General features: G+C 36.4%; 1 protein-coding gene across 2 annotated transcripts in view; it reads right to left on the bottom strand.

Moving 5' to 3' along the window:
- GNRHR (gonadotropin releasing hormone receptor) overlaps nt 1-19,999 on the bottom strand; it is a 25,379-nt gene extending 5,380 nt beyond the window's left edge. The window contains exons 1-2 of one of the 2 annotated variants that reach the window (XM_024747743.1): nt 19,313-19,999; nt 5,957-6,176 (exon numbers count right to left, since the gene is read on the bottom strand). In XM_024747743.1, coding sequence (XP_024603511.1) covers nt 5,957-6,176; nt 19,313-19,834 — 742 coding nt within the window. In that variant the 5' untranslated portion in view covers nt 19,835-19,999. The remainder of the gene's footprint in view (nt 1-5,956; nt 6,177-19,312) is intronic. The other variant, XM_024747744.1, reaches the window with a different exon arrangement.

The raw sequence follows: 19,999 nt of genomic DNA, 5'->3' as shown, positions 1-19,999 counted from the left end.
ACAGTAATCAAAACCTGGTATGGGAACAAAAACAGACATATAGATCAATGGAACAGGATAGAAAGGCCAAAAATAAACCCACACACCTTTGGTCAGTTAATTTATGACAAAGGAGGCAAGAGTATACAGTGGAGAAAAATTAGTCTCTTCAATAAGTGGTGCTGGGAAAATTGGACAGCCACGTGTAAAAGAATGAACTCAGAACATTCTTTAACACTATACACAAAAATAAACTCAAAATGGATTACATACCTAAATGTAAGGCCAGATACTTTAAAACTCCTAGAGGAAAACATAGGCAGAACACTCTTTTATGTAAATCATAGCAATATCTTTTTCAGTCCATCTCCTAGAGTAATGTAAATAAAAACAAAATAACCAAATGGGACCTAAATAACTCAAAGGCTTTTGCACAGCAAAGGAAACCATAAACAAAATGAAAAGACAACCCTTAGAATGGGAGAAAATTTTTGCAAGTGATGCAACCAACAAGGGATTAATCTCTAAAATTTACAAGCAGCTCATGTGGCTCAACATCAAAAAAACAAATGACCCCTCACAAACTGGTCAGAATACCTAAATAAACATTTCTCCAAAGAAGACATACAGATAGCCATGAGGCACATGAAAAGATGCTCAACATGGCTAATTATTAGAGAAATGCAAATCAGAACTACAATGAAATATCACTTTACACCAGTCAGAATGGCCATCATCAGTCTACAAATAATAAATGCTGGAGAGGGTGTGGAGAAAAGGGAACCCTCTTGCACTACTGGTGGGAATGTAAATTGATACAGCCACTATGGAGAAGAGTATGGAGGTTCCTTAGAAAACTAAAAATAGAACTACCATATGATCCAGTAATCCCACTCCTGGGCATATATCCAGAGAAAAACATGGTTCAAAAGGATACATGCACCCCGATATTCATTGCAGTGCTGTTTACAATAGCCAAGACATGGAAGCTATCTAAATGTCCATCGACAGATGAATGGATAAAGAAGATGTGGTACATATGTACAATGGAATATTAGCCATTAAAAAAATAAAATAATGCCATTTGCAGCAACATGGATGGACCTGGAGATTATCATACTAAGTGAAGTAAGTCAGACAAAGAAAGACAAATATCATATGATATTGCTTATATGTGGATTCTAAAAAAACCTGAAACAATTGAAGTTATTTACAAAATAGAAACAGACTCACAAACTTAGAGAACAACCTTATGGTTATCATAGTGGAAGGGTAGGGGGAAGGGATAGATTGGGAGTTTGGGATTGACATGTACACACTGCTATATTTAAAATTACAAACACATGAAAGGATGCTCAACATCACCAACCATTAGAGAAATGCAAATCAAAGCTACAATGAGGTATCATCTCACAGAAGTCAGAATGGCCATCATCAAAAAATCTACAAACAATAAATGCTGGAGAGGGTGTGGAGAAAAGGGAAACCTCTTGCATTGTTGGTGGGAATGTAAATTGATACAGCCACTATGTAGAACACTGTGGAGGTTCCTTAAAAAACTAAAAAAGAACTACCATGTGACCCAGCAATCCCACTACTGGGAATATACCCTTAGAAAACTATAATTCAAAAAGAGTCATGTACCACAATGTTCATTACAGCTCTATTTACAATAGCCACGACATGGAAGCAACCTAAGAGTCCATTGACAGATGAATGGATAAAGAAGATGTGGCACATATATACAATGGAATATTACTTAACCATAAGGAGAAATGAAATCGAGTTTTTGTAGTGAGGTGGATGAACCTAGAGTCTGTCATACAGAGTGACGTAAGTCAGAAAGAAAAACAAATACTGTATGCTAACACATATATATGGAATCTAAGAAAAAAAAGATTCTGATGAATCTAAGCATAGGACAGGAATAAAGATGAAGATGTAGAGAATGGACTTGAGGACATGGGGTATGGGAAGGGTAAGCTGGGACGAAGTGAGAGAGTGGCATGGACATATATATGCTACCAAATGTAAAATAGATAGCTAGTGGGAAGCAGCTGTATAGCACAGGGATATCTGCTCGGTGCTTTGTGACCACCTAGAGTGGTGGGATAGGGAGTGTGGGAGGGAGACGCAAGAGGGAGGAAATATGGGGAGACATGTATATGTATAACTGATTCACTTTGTTATACAGCAGAAACTAACACAGCAATGTAAAGCAATTATACTCTAATAAACATGTTAAAAAATTAATACACGGAAATCTGTTGAATTTCTATAAACTAACAATGAAATTTCAGAAATAGAAATTAAAGAAAGAATCCCATTTACCATAGCATAAAAAAGAATAAAATACCTAAGAATAAACCTACCTAAAGAGGCAAAAAAACTGTACTCTGAAAACTTAGACACTGCTGAAACGAATCAAAGATGACACAAACAGATGGACAGATATACCGTGTTCTTGGACTGGAAGAATCAGTATAGTCAAAATGACTCTACTACCCAAGGCAATCTACAGATTCAGTGCAATCCCTATCAATGTACCAATGGCATTTTTCACAGAACTAGAACAAAAAATTTTTAAATTTGTATGGAAAACAAAAATACCCTGAATAACCAAAGCAATCTTGAGAAAGAAAAACAGAGCTGGAGGAATCAGGCTCCCTGACTTCAGAGTATTCTACAAAGGTACAGTAATCAAAACCTGGTATGGGAACAAAAACAGACATATAGATCAATGGAACAGGATAGAAAGGCCAAAAATAAACCCACACACCTTTGGTCAGTTAATTTATGACAAAGGAGGCAAGAGTATACAGTGGAGAAAAATTAGTCTCTTCAATAAGTGGTGCTGGGAAAATTGGACAGCCACGTGTAAAAGAATGAACTCAGAACATTCTTTAACACTATACACAAAAATAAACTCAAAATGGATTACATACCTAAATGTAAGGCCAGATACTTTAAAACTCCTAGAGGAAAACATAGGCAGAACACTCTTTTATGTAAATCATAGCAATATCTTTTTCAGTCCATCTCCTAGAGTAATGTAAATAAAAACAAAATAACCAAATGGGACCTAAATAACTCAAAGGCTTTTGCACAGCAAAGGAAACCATAAACAAAATGAAAAGACAACCCTTAGAATGGGAGAAAATTTTTGCAAGTGATGCAACCAACAAGGGATTAATCTCTAAAATTTACAAGCAGCTCATGTGGCTCAACATCAAAAAAACAAATGACCCCTCACAAACTGGTCAGAATACCTAAATAAACATTTCTCCAAAGAAGACATACAGATAGCCATGAGGCACATGAAAAGATGCTCAACATGGCTAATTATTAGAGAAATGCAAATCAGAACTACAATGAAATATCACTTTACACCAGTCAGAATGGCCATCATCAGTCTACAAATAATAAATGCTGGAGAGGGTGTGGAGAAAAGGGAACCCTCTTGCACTACTGGTGGGAATGTAAATTGATACAGCCACTATGGAGAAGAGTATGGAGGTTCCTTAGAAAACTAAAAATAGAACTACCATATGATCCAGTAATCCCACTCCTGGGCATATATCCAGAGAAAAACATGGTTCAAAAGGATACATGCACCCCGATATTCATTGCAGTGCTGTTTACAATAGCCAAGACATGGAAGCTATCTAAATGTCCATCGACAGATGAATGGATAAAGAAGATGTGGTACATATGTACAATGGAATATTAGCCATTAAAAAAATAAAATAATGCCATTTGCAGCAACATGGATGGACCTGGAGATTATCATACTAAGTGAAGTAAGTCAGACAAAGAAAGACAAATATCATATGATATTGCTTATATGTGGATTCTAAAAAAACCTGAAACAATTGAAGTTATTTACAAAATAGAAACAGACTCACAAACTTAGAGAACAACCTTATGGTTATCATAGTGGAAGGGTAGGGGGAAGGGATAGATTGGGAGTTTGGGATTGACATGTACACACTGCTATATTTAAAATAGATATTCCCTAACACCATACACAAAAATAAATTCAAAATGGATTAAAGACCTAAATGTGAGTGGACAATATAAACCTCTTAGAGGAAAATTAGGAAGAACACTCTTTGACATAAATTACAGCAAGATCTTTTTTGGCCCACCTCCTAGAGTAGTGAAAATAAAAACAAACATATACAAATGGGACCTAATGAAACTTAAAAGCTTTTGCCCAGCAAAGGAAACAATAGACAAGACCAAAAGACAACCCTCAGAATGGGAGAAAATATTTGCAAACGAAGCAACTGACAAGGGATTAATCTCCAAAATATACAAACAGCTCATGCAGCTCAATATCAGAAAACGAACAACCCAATCAAAAAATGAGAGGAAGACCCAAACAGACATTTCTCCAAAGAAGACATACAGATGACCAAGAGGCACATGAAAAAGATGCTCAATATCACTAATTATTAGAGAAATGCTAATCAAAACTACAGTAAGGTATCACCTCACATTGGTCAGAATTGCCATCATCAAAAAAATCTACAAACAATAAGTGCTGGAGAGGGTATGGAGAAAAGGGAACCCCCTTGCACTATTGGTGGGAATGTAAATTGATAGAGCCACTATGGAGAACAGTGGAGGTTCCTTAAAAACTAAAAATAGAAGTACCATGTGACCCAGCAATCCCACTACTGGGCATATACCCTGAGAAAGCCATAATTTAAAAAGACACAAGCACCCCAATGTTTATTGCAGCACTATTTATAATAGCCAGGACTTGAACTCCATAAAAAGGAATGAAATTGGATCATTTGCAGAGACATGGATGGACCTAGAGACTGTCATACAGAGTAAAGTAAGTCAGAAAAAGAAAAACAAATATTGTATATTAATGCATATATGTGGAATCTAGAAAGATGGTGCAGATGAACCTACTTGCAAGGCAGAAATAGAGACCCAGCTGTACAGAAGAAATGTATGGACACCAAGGTGAAATGAATTGGGAGACTGGGATTGACATATATACACTAATATGTATAAAGTAGATAACTAATGAGAACCTGCTGTGTAGCACAGGGAACTCTACTCAATGCTCTGTGGTATCCTAAATGGGAAGGAAACCCAAAAAAGAGAGGATATATGTATACATATTGCTAATTCACTTCACTGTACCGCAGAAATTAACACAACATTGTAAAGCAACTATACCCCAGTTAAAAACAAACAAGATAGATAACCAACAAGGACCTGCTATATAGCACAGGGAACTGTGCTCAATACTCTGTAATAACCTAAATGGGAAAAGAATTTGAAAAAGAATAGATACATGTATATGTATAACTGAATCACTTTGCTGTACATCTGAAACTAACACAGCATTGTTAATCAACTATACTACAATATAAAATTTTAAAAATTCATAAATTTTAGTATTTGAGAATGCGCCAGATTCTTAAAGCAAAGGCACAACTGCATCTGTGAAGTTAAAGGTGAAATAGTCAATTACACGTTCAAGTTCGCATACTCAACACACAAATGTGCATAGTGTGTGGATACATTTTGTGGGTACAGGAGATTTGAATGTGATACAGAAAAGCTTAACTTTAACAAGTCTATTGGCTACCATTTAACGAGTTGTACTTTGCTACATTCTAGACATTAGGTGTTTGATAGAGCTTTGTGATGGACCAGCAGGAACAAGTTGCCAATGCTTCTATCGGGTAATTGGAGTAACTGTCCTTTCATTTTTAATTTCATGCTGCAAATTTATAATATTGGGAGTATTAAATTACCTCATATCTAAATTGGGGATAATAAAAGTATTGCCTCATGGGTTGATTCTGAATATTAAAAGAGTTAATTAATATACGTAAAATGCTTAGAACAGTATCTAGCGCATCGTAAGTGCCACTCTGCTTCTGTGCTTTGAGTATTGCTGTTAAAAGCTGTCTACCCCCAATTAACACCAAATCTAAGGAATACATACTGTGGGGATCCTGATGAAGGACGCTTGTCAGGGTGAAGATGATTTTTGCATTGCAGATCAACATGATGAGAAGAGGGATGATGAAGAGGCAGGTGAAGGTGAAAAAGTTATAAAAGGCTTGATGCCACCATTGTGGAAAACTGCAGTGTGTTACACATTGAGAGAAACCTTCTGTCTCTCCAGAGTCATCTTCTAAATGGATCATCCTGAAGATGTATAACTGTATAAGAAAATTTTTTAAAAAGTGATGTTGCTTATTTTCAAACAGTATTTGCAAGTTGTCTTGAAAGTTTTCTCTTCTGTATTCTGCTAGCGTTCTAACATGTTGTTGCCCAAAGCAACTGCTAAGTATCTTGATATTCTTTTGGCATTTCTACAAAAAGTTATAAGTGGATTTTTACTTAAAATATGTTTGGGTAATGTGAATGGATCTGTAGGATTTTGGATTTCTTTTGCAATTATTTCAACCTTGCAGCACAATCATCAACCAAAGATTTAAACCTTGTTTGTATTTCAATTTCAGATGCTATTATGCTGAGTAAACTTCTTGCGAGTGATTTTGCAAGTGATTTTATTGTTATATCCTCAGCACATAAAACTGTGTCTGGTATTTAGAATATACCCTCAAAATACAAATTTAGATTTTATTTTTGAGACGAAATCTCATTAAAATGGTCATAAAACATGAACAGACAGTTCACAGAAAAGATATAACAGTGGCCCTTAATCATATGAAAAGACGTTCAACCTCACTTATGAGAGCAGTGCCAACCAATTAAGGCTACAATGATATGCCATCTTCTACTATCAAGATTGGCAAAATTAAAAAAATAATAGTAGCACACTTTCATGGTAAGGCTGTAGGGAAACAGGGACTCATACATTGCTAATGGGAATGCAAATTGGTACAACCATTAAGGAGGGGAATTTGGCAATAACTAGCATAACTACATATGCATTTACCTTTGACTCAGCAATCTGACATTCAGGAATTTACCCTGAAGATACACCCCTACTTCCATTATATGAAAATACATATGCACAAGATTAACCATTGATGCATTGCTTATAACTGAAAAACATTGAAAATAATCTAAATAACAATTCATTGAATAGTAACTGAATAAACTACAGTTGGCCACACAATGGGGTGCTGTACAATTCTAAAGAAAGAGTAAGGGTAATTTATGTGTGTGTGTGTGTGTGTGTGCGCGCGCGCGCGTGTGTACACATAAATACATTTATTCCAGCTCTGCCTGTGGAGAGAGCCTAGGAATAATGACATCTGAGTAGCAATGAGCACACCCAGCACTGCAGCACCCAGATCTTGTTTTCTAAGTATCATTCTCTATCAGAAGGAACCAGACCTAACTGGAGAAATGGGTGATCTCAAGGCTGGGGAAAGCAAAGTACAATATGTCCTTGGAACAGCTGTTGTGCTGAAAAGTCAGGAAATGCCCAGAGAATGATGGAGCATGTGAAAAATGTTCAGGCACCAGCTTGAAAGAGCTTCAGTTGGCCAAATCTGGGATAGTTTAAGCATGAAAACAAACAAACACTGATAGAAAACAATGATAAACTATAGAATAAAGAAAGAAACCTTGACTCCATGTTGATGTAAATTACAAACCAACAACGACAAATAAATGGGGAGAGGAAAAAGCTCTTTACTGTAGAAAGTCAATTAATAAATGTAAAAGGTATAGTGGAAGTAGTGATTACCATTTTGTAATCACTATAATAATAATTGATTCAGGCAAGAATCACCAATAGATGGTAAAAATATGGGTGTAAGTTTGAGGAGAGTAGTTTGTTTATATCATCTCAAAGTATCTACCTGCAGGATACATGTCATTATAACGTTATTATAAAATAATAACTTTACTAGTCGAGAAATAACCAAATAATTAACATTGCCAATAATGGGACCAATCGACAGCTTCTGCTTCCTTCTAGAATATGCTGCGAAGAAAGTGTCACCTCTTAGGTATTTTTTGCTAAAAGTTTGTGGATGAAGAATGTCACCTACCATATCAGTAAACAAAGAATGTTGTGGCCATCAAGCCATAGCCCCTGCAGCCACCCCCGACTGTGCACACTGAGGGCATCAGGATGGAAAAAGGCAGGATACTGGCTCTAGATAGTTAAGGTGCATTTCAAAGGGATGATTTCAATAAGTCTGGACTCTTGCACCTTCCCATACTTAGAAAAGCACTAAATTCATTAACTTGAGATATATCATTTTTCTTTAATTAACAATAATCTTTTGATGTTCCGACTACCTGGTTTTTGTTGCAAAACAACCTATACATCCTGGCTCCTCCCTTGCTTCTTGGGAATAGTCCCTCAGAGTTATCTGAGAGGCTGTCTTCTGGGCTTACGTCCTCAGAAAATCTACTGAATAAAACATAATTCTTAACTTTTAGGCTGTACATTTTTTTTCAGTCGACAAGTGCATAACCTGAATCTACCCACGAGCAAACATCAGACGAACTCAAATTGAGGGGCATTCTACAAAATAATTGGCCTGCACTCTTCAAAAATGTTAGCATCATGAAATTCAAAGTAAGACCAAGGAATGGTTCCAGTTTAAAGGAGACTAAAAAGACATGGCAACTGAATCCCTCACATAATCTTGGATTTTCTTTTGCTAAAAGGGATATTATTGAGACAGCGAATGAGATATGGATAAGGTATATAGATAAAAAATAGCACTGTATTAGTGATAATTTCCTGATTTTGATAATTAGTACTGTGGTTATGTGCTAGAAAAAACACAATGAAGTATTGAAAGGGACGTCATGTCTGAACTTACTTTTAAACAATCCAGAAAAAAATGTACACAAGAGAGAGAATAAGGCAAATAAACAAATGTAGTAAAATGTTAATATTTGGGGAACCCAAGGGAAAGGTATCCTAGAAATCTTTGTATGATTCTTGCAACCTTTCTCTAAATGTGAAATTATGTTAAAAAAAGAACAAGTTGAGTTAACTATTAAGGAAACGTTGCAAGTGGTTTTCAAAAACAAGTTCTAGTGGACATTTATTTATCCTTTCCCCATCCGTCAAGCACATTTCTGACTTCGTCATTTCCAAGATTTTCTACTGAAAAACTTCGTTTTCCCATGAAACATTAAAATGAAAAGAGTGCCCAAGCACTTAAAAACTGATAGCAAGTTAATTCAAGCAAAAATGTTACAGGATTTTTTAAGCAAATGAGGGAGAGTATACCTTTTCATTAGTTTTTATTAAATTAGTAAATTTGAAGTACATTTAATTAACTTAATAGGCCCAGAATTTCTTTGCTTTTGGGGAGGGCTGGAGTGGGAGTAGATTATGCCTTAAAAAAAATACTGTTTTTCCTCTTTGCTTGTAGAGTAGAAAACTTTTACTAAATGTAAAATATAATAAAATATATACAAATGTAATAAAATGTAAGTAAGTATAATACAAAATATAAACCTATTTCTTTTATTTGTAGTTAAAATGTTGATTTTCAGTTTCAGATCTTTTCAGCGTCTAGGGCAAAAAAGAATTTAAAAATCAATCCACTAGAGGACGCCAATGATCATATTATCTACCTTAAGTCGAAACGACATACATTCAGCTAATTCTATTTTATGATCCAGACCAACTTTTTCCACATTACAAAGTGACCCTTTCAGTTTTTCCATACTTCTTTGCAAACTGACCTTATTTAAAGTTCAGTTTGAATTTGACTCAACAGGTGTTGTGAGTTGAAATCCTTGGAAGAGTTCCTTCGCATAGAATCCAAGAGTCCTATATTTCTTAAAAATCTTTTTCTCTCTACCTCTCCAATCAGCCTTGGAACCAGATGACCTGAATTTGATTTTCTGCTCTGCACTGGGTCACATTTTCACTTTAATATTTCACGTTTTTAAGTTATAACGATGAAGCTTTCAACAAAATTGACTTTATAGTACTATGATTTGAATTTGGTTGTCATCTTTATTTATGTAACAAATGCTAGTTTTTAAAGCAACTCCTTGGTCAAAAAACTATACTAGGAACACTCTGTTGTAAAAGATGACCTACATATATCCTGCCATCAGGGAATTAAATTTTTGGTAGGGGAGATATAGCATGTATGTGACATCTGTAATACAAGTTAGACTGTGATAAGTTCCAAAGGAGATGTATAGTGTTATGAAAATTCAGAATCTTACTTGTCCATAAATTAATTTGTTTTAGGCTTGGTTCCGTTTATTTTCAGCTCCAAGGCCATGTTCATTTGAATGATTAATATAAGGTTCCACTTTACTTCCTGTGGTTCTTTTGTCCTTGGATCATATTTTTTAAATTTCTTTATGTTTATTTACTCTCATGCCTGGCCCCAGTTCTCATCAGTGCTTGCTTTATTTTGCCCTCAACAATAGCAATCTGTTTTCCATATTTACAGTCCTTGCAGATGCTATTCCTCATAACATATTACTTTTAACCTTCACCTTACCCACGCTAGTGACAACATGACCTAATCTTTTCCAAAGGTGATTAACTTTAGATGATGTGCTTCAGGTTCCTCTCATCTATAAAAGGGAGATATTAATAGTATCTGCCTCTAGGAGCTGTCATGACAATAACAAGTGAATACTTGTACTTAGAGTAGTGCCTGGCACACAACACTATGTAAATTATAATCATTATTAAAATAAAAATTTAGAGGCACACAACTTATAAATATGTATCTCATATATATGATATATATGTGTGTGTGTGTCTGTCTGTGTTTTTTGGCCGTGCCATGGGGCATGTGAGATCTTAGTTCCCTGATCAGGGATTGAACCTGTGCCCCCTGCATTGGGAGCACAGAGTCTTAACTGTTGGACTGCCAGGGAAGACCCTCTGATATCTCTCTCTCTCTTCTTTTTTTAATAATTTGTAAGGGTCTTTTTTTTAAATTAATTAATTTTTGTCTGCTTTGGGATTTCGTTGCTGCGCACAGGCTTTTCTCTAGCTGTGGCAAGCGGGGGCTACTCTTTGTTGTGGTGCGCGGGCTTCTCATTGCGGTGGCTTCTCTTGTTGCAGAGCATGGGCTCTAGGTGCACTGGCTTCAGTAGTTGTGGCACATAGGCTTAGTTGCTCCATGGCATGTAGGATCTTCCTGGACCAGGGATCAAACCTTGTCCCCTGCATCGACAGGCAGATTCTTAACCACTGCGCCACCAGGGAAGTCCGTCCCTCTGATATCTCTTAACTATCTATTCTCACCTTAAGATTTTCCTGTCTTTTTCTTCTTCAGCCTCCTACAGGAAGAAAGAAAATAGACAATATTGTATAGTGCGATATATTGTAGTCATTAAAAACTCTGGGTATGGAGCTAACTGGATGTACTGACATCTCCACTTACTAGATGGTAATCTTGGCCATGTTACATTGCATTCATAATCTTAGTTTATTCATGAATAAAATAAAGATAATAATTGTATCTAATTTATACGGTTATTGGGAGCCTTACATGAAGTAACGAACACAGGAGGGAGTTCCCTGGTGGCCTAGTGGTTAGGATTCTGGGCTTTTACTGCTGCGGCCTGGATGCAATCCCTGTTCGGGGAGCTGAGACCCCTCAAGTCGTGCAGCATGGTTGAAAAAAACAAAACAAGACAAAACAAAAACACAATACAGAAGAGGGACTTGCCTGGTGGTCCAGTGGTTAAGACTCTGCACTCCCAATGCAAGGAGCCCACGTTCAAACTAGATTCTGCATGCTGCAACTAAAAGATCCCTCATCCCGCATGCTGCAACTAGAGATCCCGCAGGCGGCAAAGAAGATCCCTCGTGCCTCAACTAAGACCTGGCACAGCTAAATAAATAAATAAATATTTTAAAAACCCCACAGAAGCATTTAGCACAGTTCCTGGCACATATTTATGTACTGAATAACTATTATTTATCAAAATCATCATCATTATTGTTATTTTTGCTATTAGCATGCTATTACTATGTTCCAGTACTGTTTGGGGCATATTGTACATGTGTAACGAGTATTTATTGAATTTAAACTGCTTGTCAAGTTCAGAAGTGCATTCTAGCCCTGTAAATTCTGTATGTAACAGGCAAGCCTCCACATTTATTCAGACCACATGTCTTCACACCAAAGAATAAAGGATTGCTCATATACAACAGACCCTCCAAATCTGTGGGTTCCACATCTGCAGATTCAACCAACTGCAGATGGAAAAATATTTGGAAAAAAAATTTCAGAAAGTTCCAGAAAGCAAAACTTGAATTTGCCAAGCTCCAGCAACTATTTACATAACACTTACATTGTATTTACAATTATTTACCTAGCATTTACACTGTATTAGGTATTATAAGTAATCTAGATTTAAAGTATATGGGAGGATGTGCGTAGGTTACATGCAAATACTATGCCATTTTATATAAGGAACTTGAGCATCTGGGAAATTTATTATCTGCAGCCACGGGGTGGGGTAGGGGGAGAGGGAGGATATCCACGAACCAATCCCCCAGGACACTGAGGGATGACCATATCTTCCCTGCAGGCCTAGGTTACCTATAGAATTAAAAAGCTGTCAATGTGTAATTCACCCTAGTAACACAGATAAACTAATGATGTGAACTCTATCTGCAAATAATTTGCTGCTCTGGAGTTCTTGTGGTCTTAGGTGACTGTCATTGCAAACCTTATTATTTTAAATTAGATATGGACACATCTAATTCAGGAAATATTTTCTTCTTAACATGCACTTACTAGCCTAACCATAGCCGGTTTTCAATCCTTTCAGATTCTGTTTGTTGCCTTGCCTCCCCTCCACTCCTCTCCTCTCCCTTGCCCTTCCCTTCCCTTTCTTTTCCCTTCCTTTTCTTCCTCACCCTTCCTCTCTTTCTTCCTTTCTTATCCTGCTTTTACACACGATACTTCCAAGAGTGGAATCATTGTGCTCTGGCATATAGAGCTTTCAGAGTGAGTAGGACAGCTTGGTGACTAGGGAGTATATTGGCCAAATTTACTTATCAGTCAGAATAAATGTCATAATTTGAGAAATATGAAGTAATCTTTATATAAGCAATTTTCTTTGCTGTTTCTTAAATAATTATTTGATTTTCATACTCATATTTCCTTATTATTTTTTTCTCCTGACTTCAAAAACCCTGTTATGAAGGAAGTAATGAAGATAGGAAAAGAGGAAGGAATGAACATTGAGTGTTTAAGTATAGTCTTGTACTGGATGATTTTATATCTCTTACTTGTTACAATTGAAAATTACAAAAGAATTATAATTCTTTACAATTACCCTTTTAAACTTAGTTAACTAATTTACTCAGATAGCTGGTAAGAGACAGCATTGAGATCTGAAACCAGCTTTGTTTAAATCCAGTATCCATGCTATTTTGACTATCCCATTGCCTTTCAGATTTGCAATGGGATCTGAGGTCTTCAGAGACTATGACCAAGCAGAGGACTGGGGCTCCTTTATCCCTATTTGACCAGAGCAAGTCCACTTATATCTGTTTCATTTACTGAAGCTCTACATAGAATTCCGTTTTAAAAGAAAATTCCATTACTAGCAAAAAGTATGACATTTTGGCCACACTATGCTAAAACTTCTGAAAATATATCCCCAAATCATCACAGAACACTGAGGTTATTAGGAGGTGGAAAAACAAGGTGGTCAGTTTGAAATTTGGTCATTCTGAGCTCTAGCAAAACGTCATAAATTCTTAGATTCCTGGCAATGTGACAACTAGCTCGTTAGTTTATTTCTTCATTCAACTTAGGTATGAATTACTCAAGTGATAGAATATCAACATATGCACCAAAAGATGAAGATAAAAGTCATCCTTTCAATGTAAATTGGCCACAACAGGATGCGCCTTTGTCAATGGGCTTCTTCGTGGAGCATGGTGAAGCGTGAGGTGTACTCACTGTGTATCCCATGGTCTGGAAATAAAAAGCCCTCCCTACCTCTTGTCTTCCCCATCAAATACACATAACATTAGTCACAGGGTTGAAACCTCTTTTATTCAGAGAGAGAGCAGAGAGCTATAATAAAAAGATAAACTGGACTTAGTGAAGAGACAGGAGTCCAACAGGCCAAGTGGCATTGGGCAAACAATCCCTTTAAACCAGTGCTTTTCAAACTGCGGGTTGTACCCATCAGTTGGTTGTAATCAGCATTAAAAAATGAAATGGAACAGAGTAGAATATTTATTTTATGAAAACTTTTCTCAGTTATAAGTGTGTGAGAGAGACAAAGTCTTTATGTAGTATGTATATCTTTCTGTTACTGTCAAAAAAGTTTGAAGGACATTGTTTTCCAAGGTTCTCTTTGTATGTTCTCTTATATGTGAAATGGAGACAATAACACAGCTTTTATGTACCTCACAGAGTCAATGTAAATACCAAATAAGATTCTGACTGTGTGGTTTTTCAGGAAACTTCAGCAAAGTGCTTTATAAATTTAAAGTGTTGCTGAAATCAAAAATGGGTCATTTGTTTTACAAAATGAAAGAGTACTACCATTTTCTGTGGCCCACATTCACACAAATCTCTCAGGTAGAGTAATGTATTTGAGCTCAGGCTATATTACATGAAATTCCTAAACAATTTGAAATTAATTTCATATTTTCTTTTCATTACATCAAGACAGATAAGTATTTGGCATTTTCTTTCTGTTATTACTGTGATAGACTTAGATGAAAATAATTGAATTAATACATCAATTTTTTATTTATAGTCTCTGGGAGAGTCCTTTAAAAGAAAGTGAAATTGTGGGTTTGTGTTTGTTATTATCACAAATTGACTTATTTAGACTTTTGTTTAGACTTCCATTTGCATCAGTATCCCAAATTACCAAATGCTTTCCAAATAGCTCTTTTACTAGCCTGCCTTCTCTCCCCCTTCAAACAAATAGACAGGCAGACAAACAAACAAACCCTTCTGTTCCCAACCTACCTGTCTATTTCCAATGGTTTTAAAACTCCTTGGCTAAAAATATTGGAACTTTATTTTACTTTGGTCTATTACTAACCCCCCTAAATCCAATTTGTTGCCAAGCTTTGCTTTTTTGGTTGAAAAGTCCCTCATAAATACTATCAACCTCCTCTAACACCATCCTAGCCTCCAACCTAACTACCTCATCACCAGATGACCTGAAGAGGCTTCTTTGCCTCTCTCCACTCTATTTGGTTTATGTAATTTTCTCAAAACATTTTTGTTAAAAATCATTTTAATAATATACAACATGATGGCTACAGTTAACACTGATGTATGATGTATAGAAAAGTTGTTGAGAGTAAATCCTAAGCATTCTCATCACAAGGAGAAAATTTTTTTTTCTTTTTACTGTATCAATATGAGATGATGGATGTTAGTGGAACCTATTGTGGTAATCATTTCACAATATATGTAAATCAAACTATCATGCTGTATCCCTTAAACTTATACAGTGATGTATATCAATTATTTCTCAATAAAACTGGAAATAAGAAAAAAAAGCAAAAAAAAATTTTACTCCTTGCACAGGACTCATGAAGGCTATATGGCTTCTGCATTATTTTCAGAATTTCCCCTGGATATTGGTGTCTTCTGTTATATACATCCATTCCACCCCCAATGATTGATTCATTTATCCAAACTTTTTTTTTTCTTTCTTTCTTTCTTTTTTTTGTAAAAGGTGAAAGGTCTACTTGATCTGGAGAGAAACGGGAGTATCCAAACATTTAAAATTTCTATTTTTGTTGGGTATCTCATTGTGTACTATGAATATTAAGTTGAACATAACAGTCTTCACTGTTGTAAGAGCAAATACCATAGTGGAAAAGACAAACAAATACATAATCATAATGTTTTCTGACAAAGAAATAATGTGCCATGAGGTCAAAGGAAAGACAGCAACCACCAAATCTAATTTCCTGCTACTCTCAACTCTCAGTCTTTCACTTCAGCCAAACAAGTCTCCTATGAAAATTAATCACTTTTCAACCTTTGCTGAGAAATATATGTGATCCTTGGCTTACTTTTTCCATCCAAAACTCATTCATCTTTAAAAACTCAGTTCATCCTTCTTTTACCCTAAAGCCTTCCTTCACCATTTCAACTCTTGTTCATCTCTCTCTCTTCTTACACTTCTAGTACGTTTAAAAACTTTTTGGTACATAGTTATAATCATTTTATGTAAGTTTTGTCTCTACAACTGAATGACACTTTCTGTGAGGGCTGTTTCTTTGTTTCATCAGTACCGGGCTCAATGTTAGGAACCTAACTTGTGTTTATCTTTTCTAAGAAAACTGGACAATACACAGCACTCCTACTTTAAAGAAGTACAATGGAAAACTTCAGAACATAAGCCTTTGCTAAGCAACCTCATTTTAAGTGACATATTTGCTAAACTAATTCTTGTATATGCAGTCACTGTGAGAATAATTGTAATATGCTTTTTTTCCAGGGGAATGAAAGCATTTTGGTTTTTCCCATTTCTTCTTCAATAAAACACACACTGATGTACAAAAAAATGTTAAGTGAGGAATTGGCAGGAGAATTTAGATATCTAGCTTTTAGTGCAAGAAAATGCACTAGGAAGAGAGAAAAAAAAATTTTTTGAGGGTTACAAATATTCAGATTTTATTATAAATAAAATACTATTTTTTTAAACATAAAAGAATGCCAAGTGTTGCTTTTTATTTACTACCCTGGAGAGCAAGACTGTAGATTTTAAGGCAAACAGTTAAAGTGAAGGCACATGGAAAAGGGCCACAGTGGAATTAAAAGGGAAAATTTCAGGGAATAGCTATGTATGTTCCCTGTGACACCCAGCATTCTGCCGCAGCCACCTTGTCAATTTTATTAATAAAATACAGATAACTAGAACTATAAAACAATAAAATAATGGCTATATTGCAGGAGTGTAATTAAGGTATCATCTTATAAATAACTTTTATTTTAAAAGTAAGATTCTGCTTATGTGTCCTGGCTATTGTAAATAGAGCTGCAATGAACATTGTGGTACATGACTCTTTTTGAATTATGGTTTTCTCAGGGTATATGCTCAGTAGTGGGATTGCTGGGTCACATGGTAGTTCTATTTTTAGTTTTTTAAGGAACCTCCATACTGTTCTCCATAGTGGCTGTATCAATTTACATTCCCACCAACAGTGCAAGAGGGTTCCCTTTTCTCCACACCCTCTCCAGCATTTATTGTTTTTGATGATGGCCATTCTGACTGGTGTGAGGTGATATCTCATTGTAGTTTTGATTTGCATTTCTCTAATGATTAGTGATGGTGAGCATTCTTTCATGTGTTTGTTGGCAATCTGTATATCTTCTTTGAAGAAATGTCTATTTAGGTCTTCTGCCCATTTTTTGGATTGGGTTGTTTGTTTTATTGATATTGAGCTGCATGAGCTGCTCATAAAGTTTGGGGATAAATCCTTTGTCAGTTGCTTCATTTGCAAATATTTTCTCCCATTCTGAGGGTTGTCTTTTCATCTTGTTTATGGTTTCCTTTGCTGTGCAAAAGCTTTTAAGTTTCATTAGGTCTCATTTGTTTATTTTTGTTTCTATTTCCATTTCTCTAGTATATATGGACATATATACACTACCAAATGTAAAATGGATAGCTAGTGGGAAGCAGCCGCATAGCACAGGGAGATCAGCTTGGTGCTTTGTGACCACCTAGAGGGGTGGGATAGGGAGAGTGGGAGGGAGGGAGATGCAAGAGGGAAGAGATATGGGGACATATGTATATGTATAACTGATTCACTTTGTTATAAAGCAGAAACTAACACACCCTTGTAAAGTAATTATACTCCAAAAAAATGTTAAAAATTAAAAATAAAATTCTGTTTAAAAATATACCACACAGATGGAAAAGGAGAAAAGAAACAACAACGAATCCCCAAAATTTCACTGTGGCCTAAGACTTAACTGGAGTGAACCTGACCCATAGGCTAGATGGAAAACTACCTTAACAGTCTATCTTCTGTCCTTTTCCTGCAACCTTGACCAAAACGTCTGTTAGTATGTGGCCACTTAACAAGAGGAACTAGCTAGGAAACACTGATGTGAACACTTGGCAAGAAAGAGCCACGCTTCCTGTTATAAAAGAGGCCTGAGAGGAGGAACGGAGTGGAAGCTTAGGAGAATGCCAGGTCAAAACACTGGTGAGTCAAATCTGGGATGCAAGGAGGAGATGGAAAGGGGAAGAACTAGGTTAGACCATCTCTCCCTCTCTGCCTTTCCGCAGCACAATCCCTGATGCCCTACAAGTACTCAGTAATTATGCAGCCCCTCATCAAAATGATCCATCCAGCTCAAACAGTTGCCAGAAGGTTTTAATGTCTTGCACTATTTAGTGAGTCCTGTGTGACAGTTTTTGTTTGTTTTTTGTTTTTATGCCACCTGGCCATTTTAGAATGTCTAGATAAATTTCCATTTGTAGTGACAAGTTTTTGGAGAATCACAGTAAACTCTGACTTTACTTCTTGACACATCCTTGTACCCTGGGTTCACCATAGAGTACATTTACAAGCATAGAGACAACTTGTTCATCTGTTATTAAAGGATCTTTGTCCTTTTCAAGAATGTGTCCTTTTCTTCAGAGATCTGACTGTTGAAAAGGCAGATTCTGCAGGTCAATCAGGTTGCCTCTGACGAAGACAGTCTGGAGAGATATCTGCTTTCTATAGGAGAGGGCCTTGCCTGAACCAACAGTCTTATAGTTTTTCTAACAGCATGTTACAGTCTAGCCTACCTCCAGAAAAGCTCAGGTCGACCTCAGGGAAATGTTCAAATTTCCAAAAGTCTGAGATTTCCCACATTTCCTCTTTATTCAATCGCACATAGCTGCAAACTGCAGAACAACATACTAATCAAGTATAGTTCTCTCTAAGCTGCAATGACAGAAGACTCAAGAAGCCCCAAATAAAACAAGGTATATGTACTTTCTACCTATGCAAATTTCATTGTTCCTAAAGATTCTCTCAATTTACCATGTCAACCTGAGTGAAAGGAAAAGTAGATGGAAGAATAGAATGGGGATGAGGTCAAATTTGAGAATAGCTACATTTTCAGGGAGCATTTACTAGGTACCAGAGATTATGATAGACACTTTAACACACTATTCATTTAATCATCACAAAAGGTGCATAAAGTAGACATTACCTCCATTTTATAAATGAAGGAACTGAAACCCAGAGGGGTTAAGACATTCGCGCAAGGTAACAGAGCAGAGCCAGGATTAAATGCCACACTCTGACTTCCAGAACCCAAGCTCTTAGAGATAATACAATACTGCCTTTGACAAGACCTTCATTCAAGTTTATATAGGAAATCTGTGATCTCCATGTCCTAAAAAGTTTATGATACTGGTTTACCTGTGGTCCAGCAAAGATGCTACTGAGGAGCCAGGCCAAGCCAATCATGAGCTGTCCGAGCTTGTTGTTGCTTTTCACAGCTAGGGGCCTCGTGATGGCCAGGGAGCGGTCCAGGCTGATCACCACCATCACGAAGGCGGGGGCGTACATGGAGAAAAGCTTCAGATAGCTGAGGACTTTGCAGAGGAGTTCTCCAGCATACCATTGCACAGTGATGTTCCACATTCCGTCCAGTGGCATGACAATCAGAGTCTCCAACAGGTTGGCTAAGGTCAAATGTTTTAAAAGCACTTTCATTCTTGAGAGTTTTTTCCCTTTCTCTTTCCTTTGAGTCCACTTCTGAAGTTTCAACAAGAAAGAAGCATTGAAAGTTGTGGAGAGTAGAAAAAGGAAGAAAGTAACTGTCACTCGAATCTTTCCAGATAAGGTCAGTGTGGGGAGGTTGCCCTGTGTCAGCGGGATGCTGCTGTTGATTGCTGAGCAGTGATTTTGATTCTGTTCAGGAGAGGCACTGTTTGCCATCCTTCACGGCTGATATAGCTTCAAAACTTGTGTTTCTGGCACTTCTGATGTTTTAATTGTAATTGCACTCAAAGTCCTGTTTTATTTCAGCCTTCTTTAAAGAGAAACGTCACGGGTTTATATTTATGTCAAAATTTGTCCCTGAGATACTTTATATTTAAAGTG

This window comes from Neophocaena asiaeorientalis, unplaced genomic scaffold, assembly GCF_003031525.2.
Source record: "Neophocaena asiaeorientalis asiaeorientalis breed wild unplaced genomic scaffold, Neophocaena_asiaeorientalis_V1.1 scaffold429, whole genome shotgun sequence".
Taxonomy (NCBI): Eukaryota; Metazoa; Chordata; class Mammalia; order Artiodactyla; family Phocoenidae; genus Neophocaena; species Neophocaena asiaeorientalis.
Note: the sequence above shows the minus strand (reverse complement) of the source record. Positions and strands in the feature narration are given on the sequence as shown.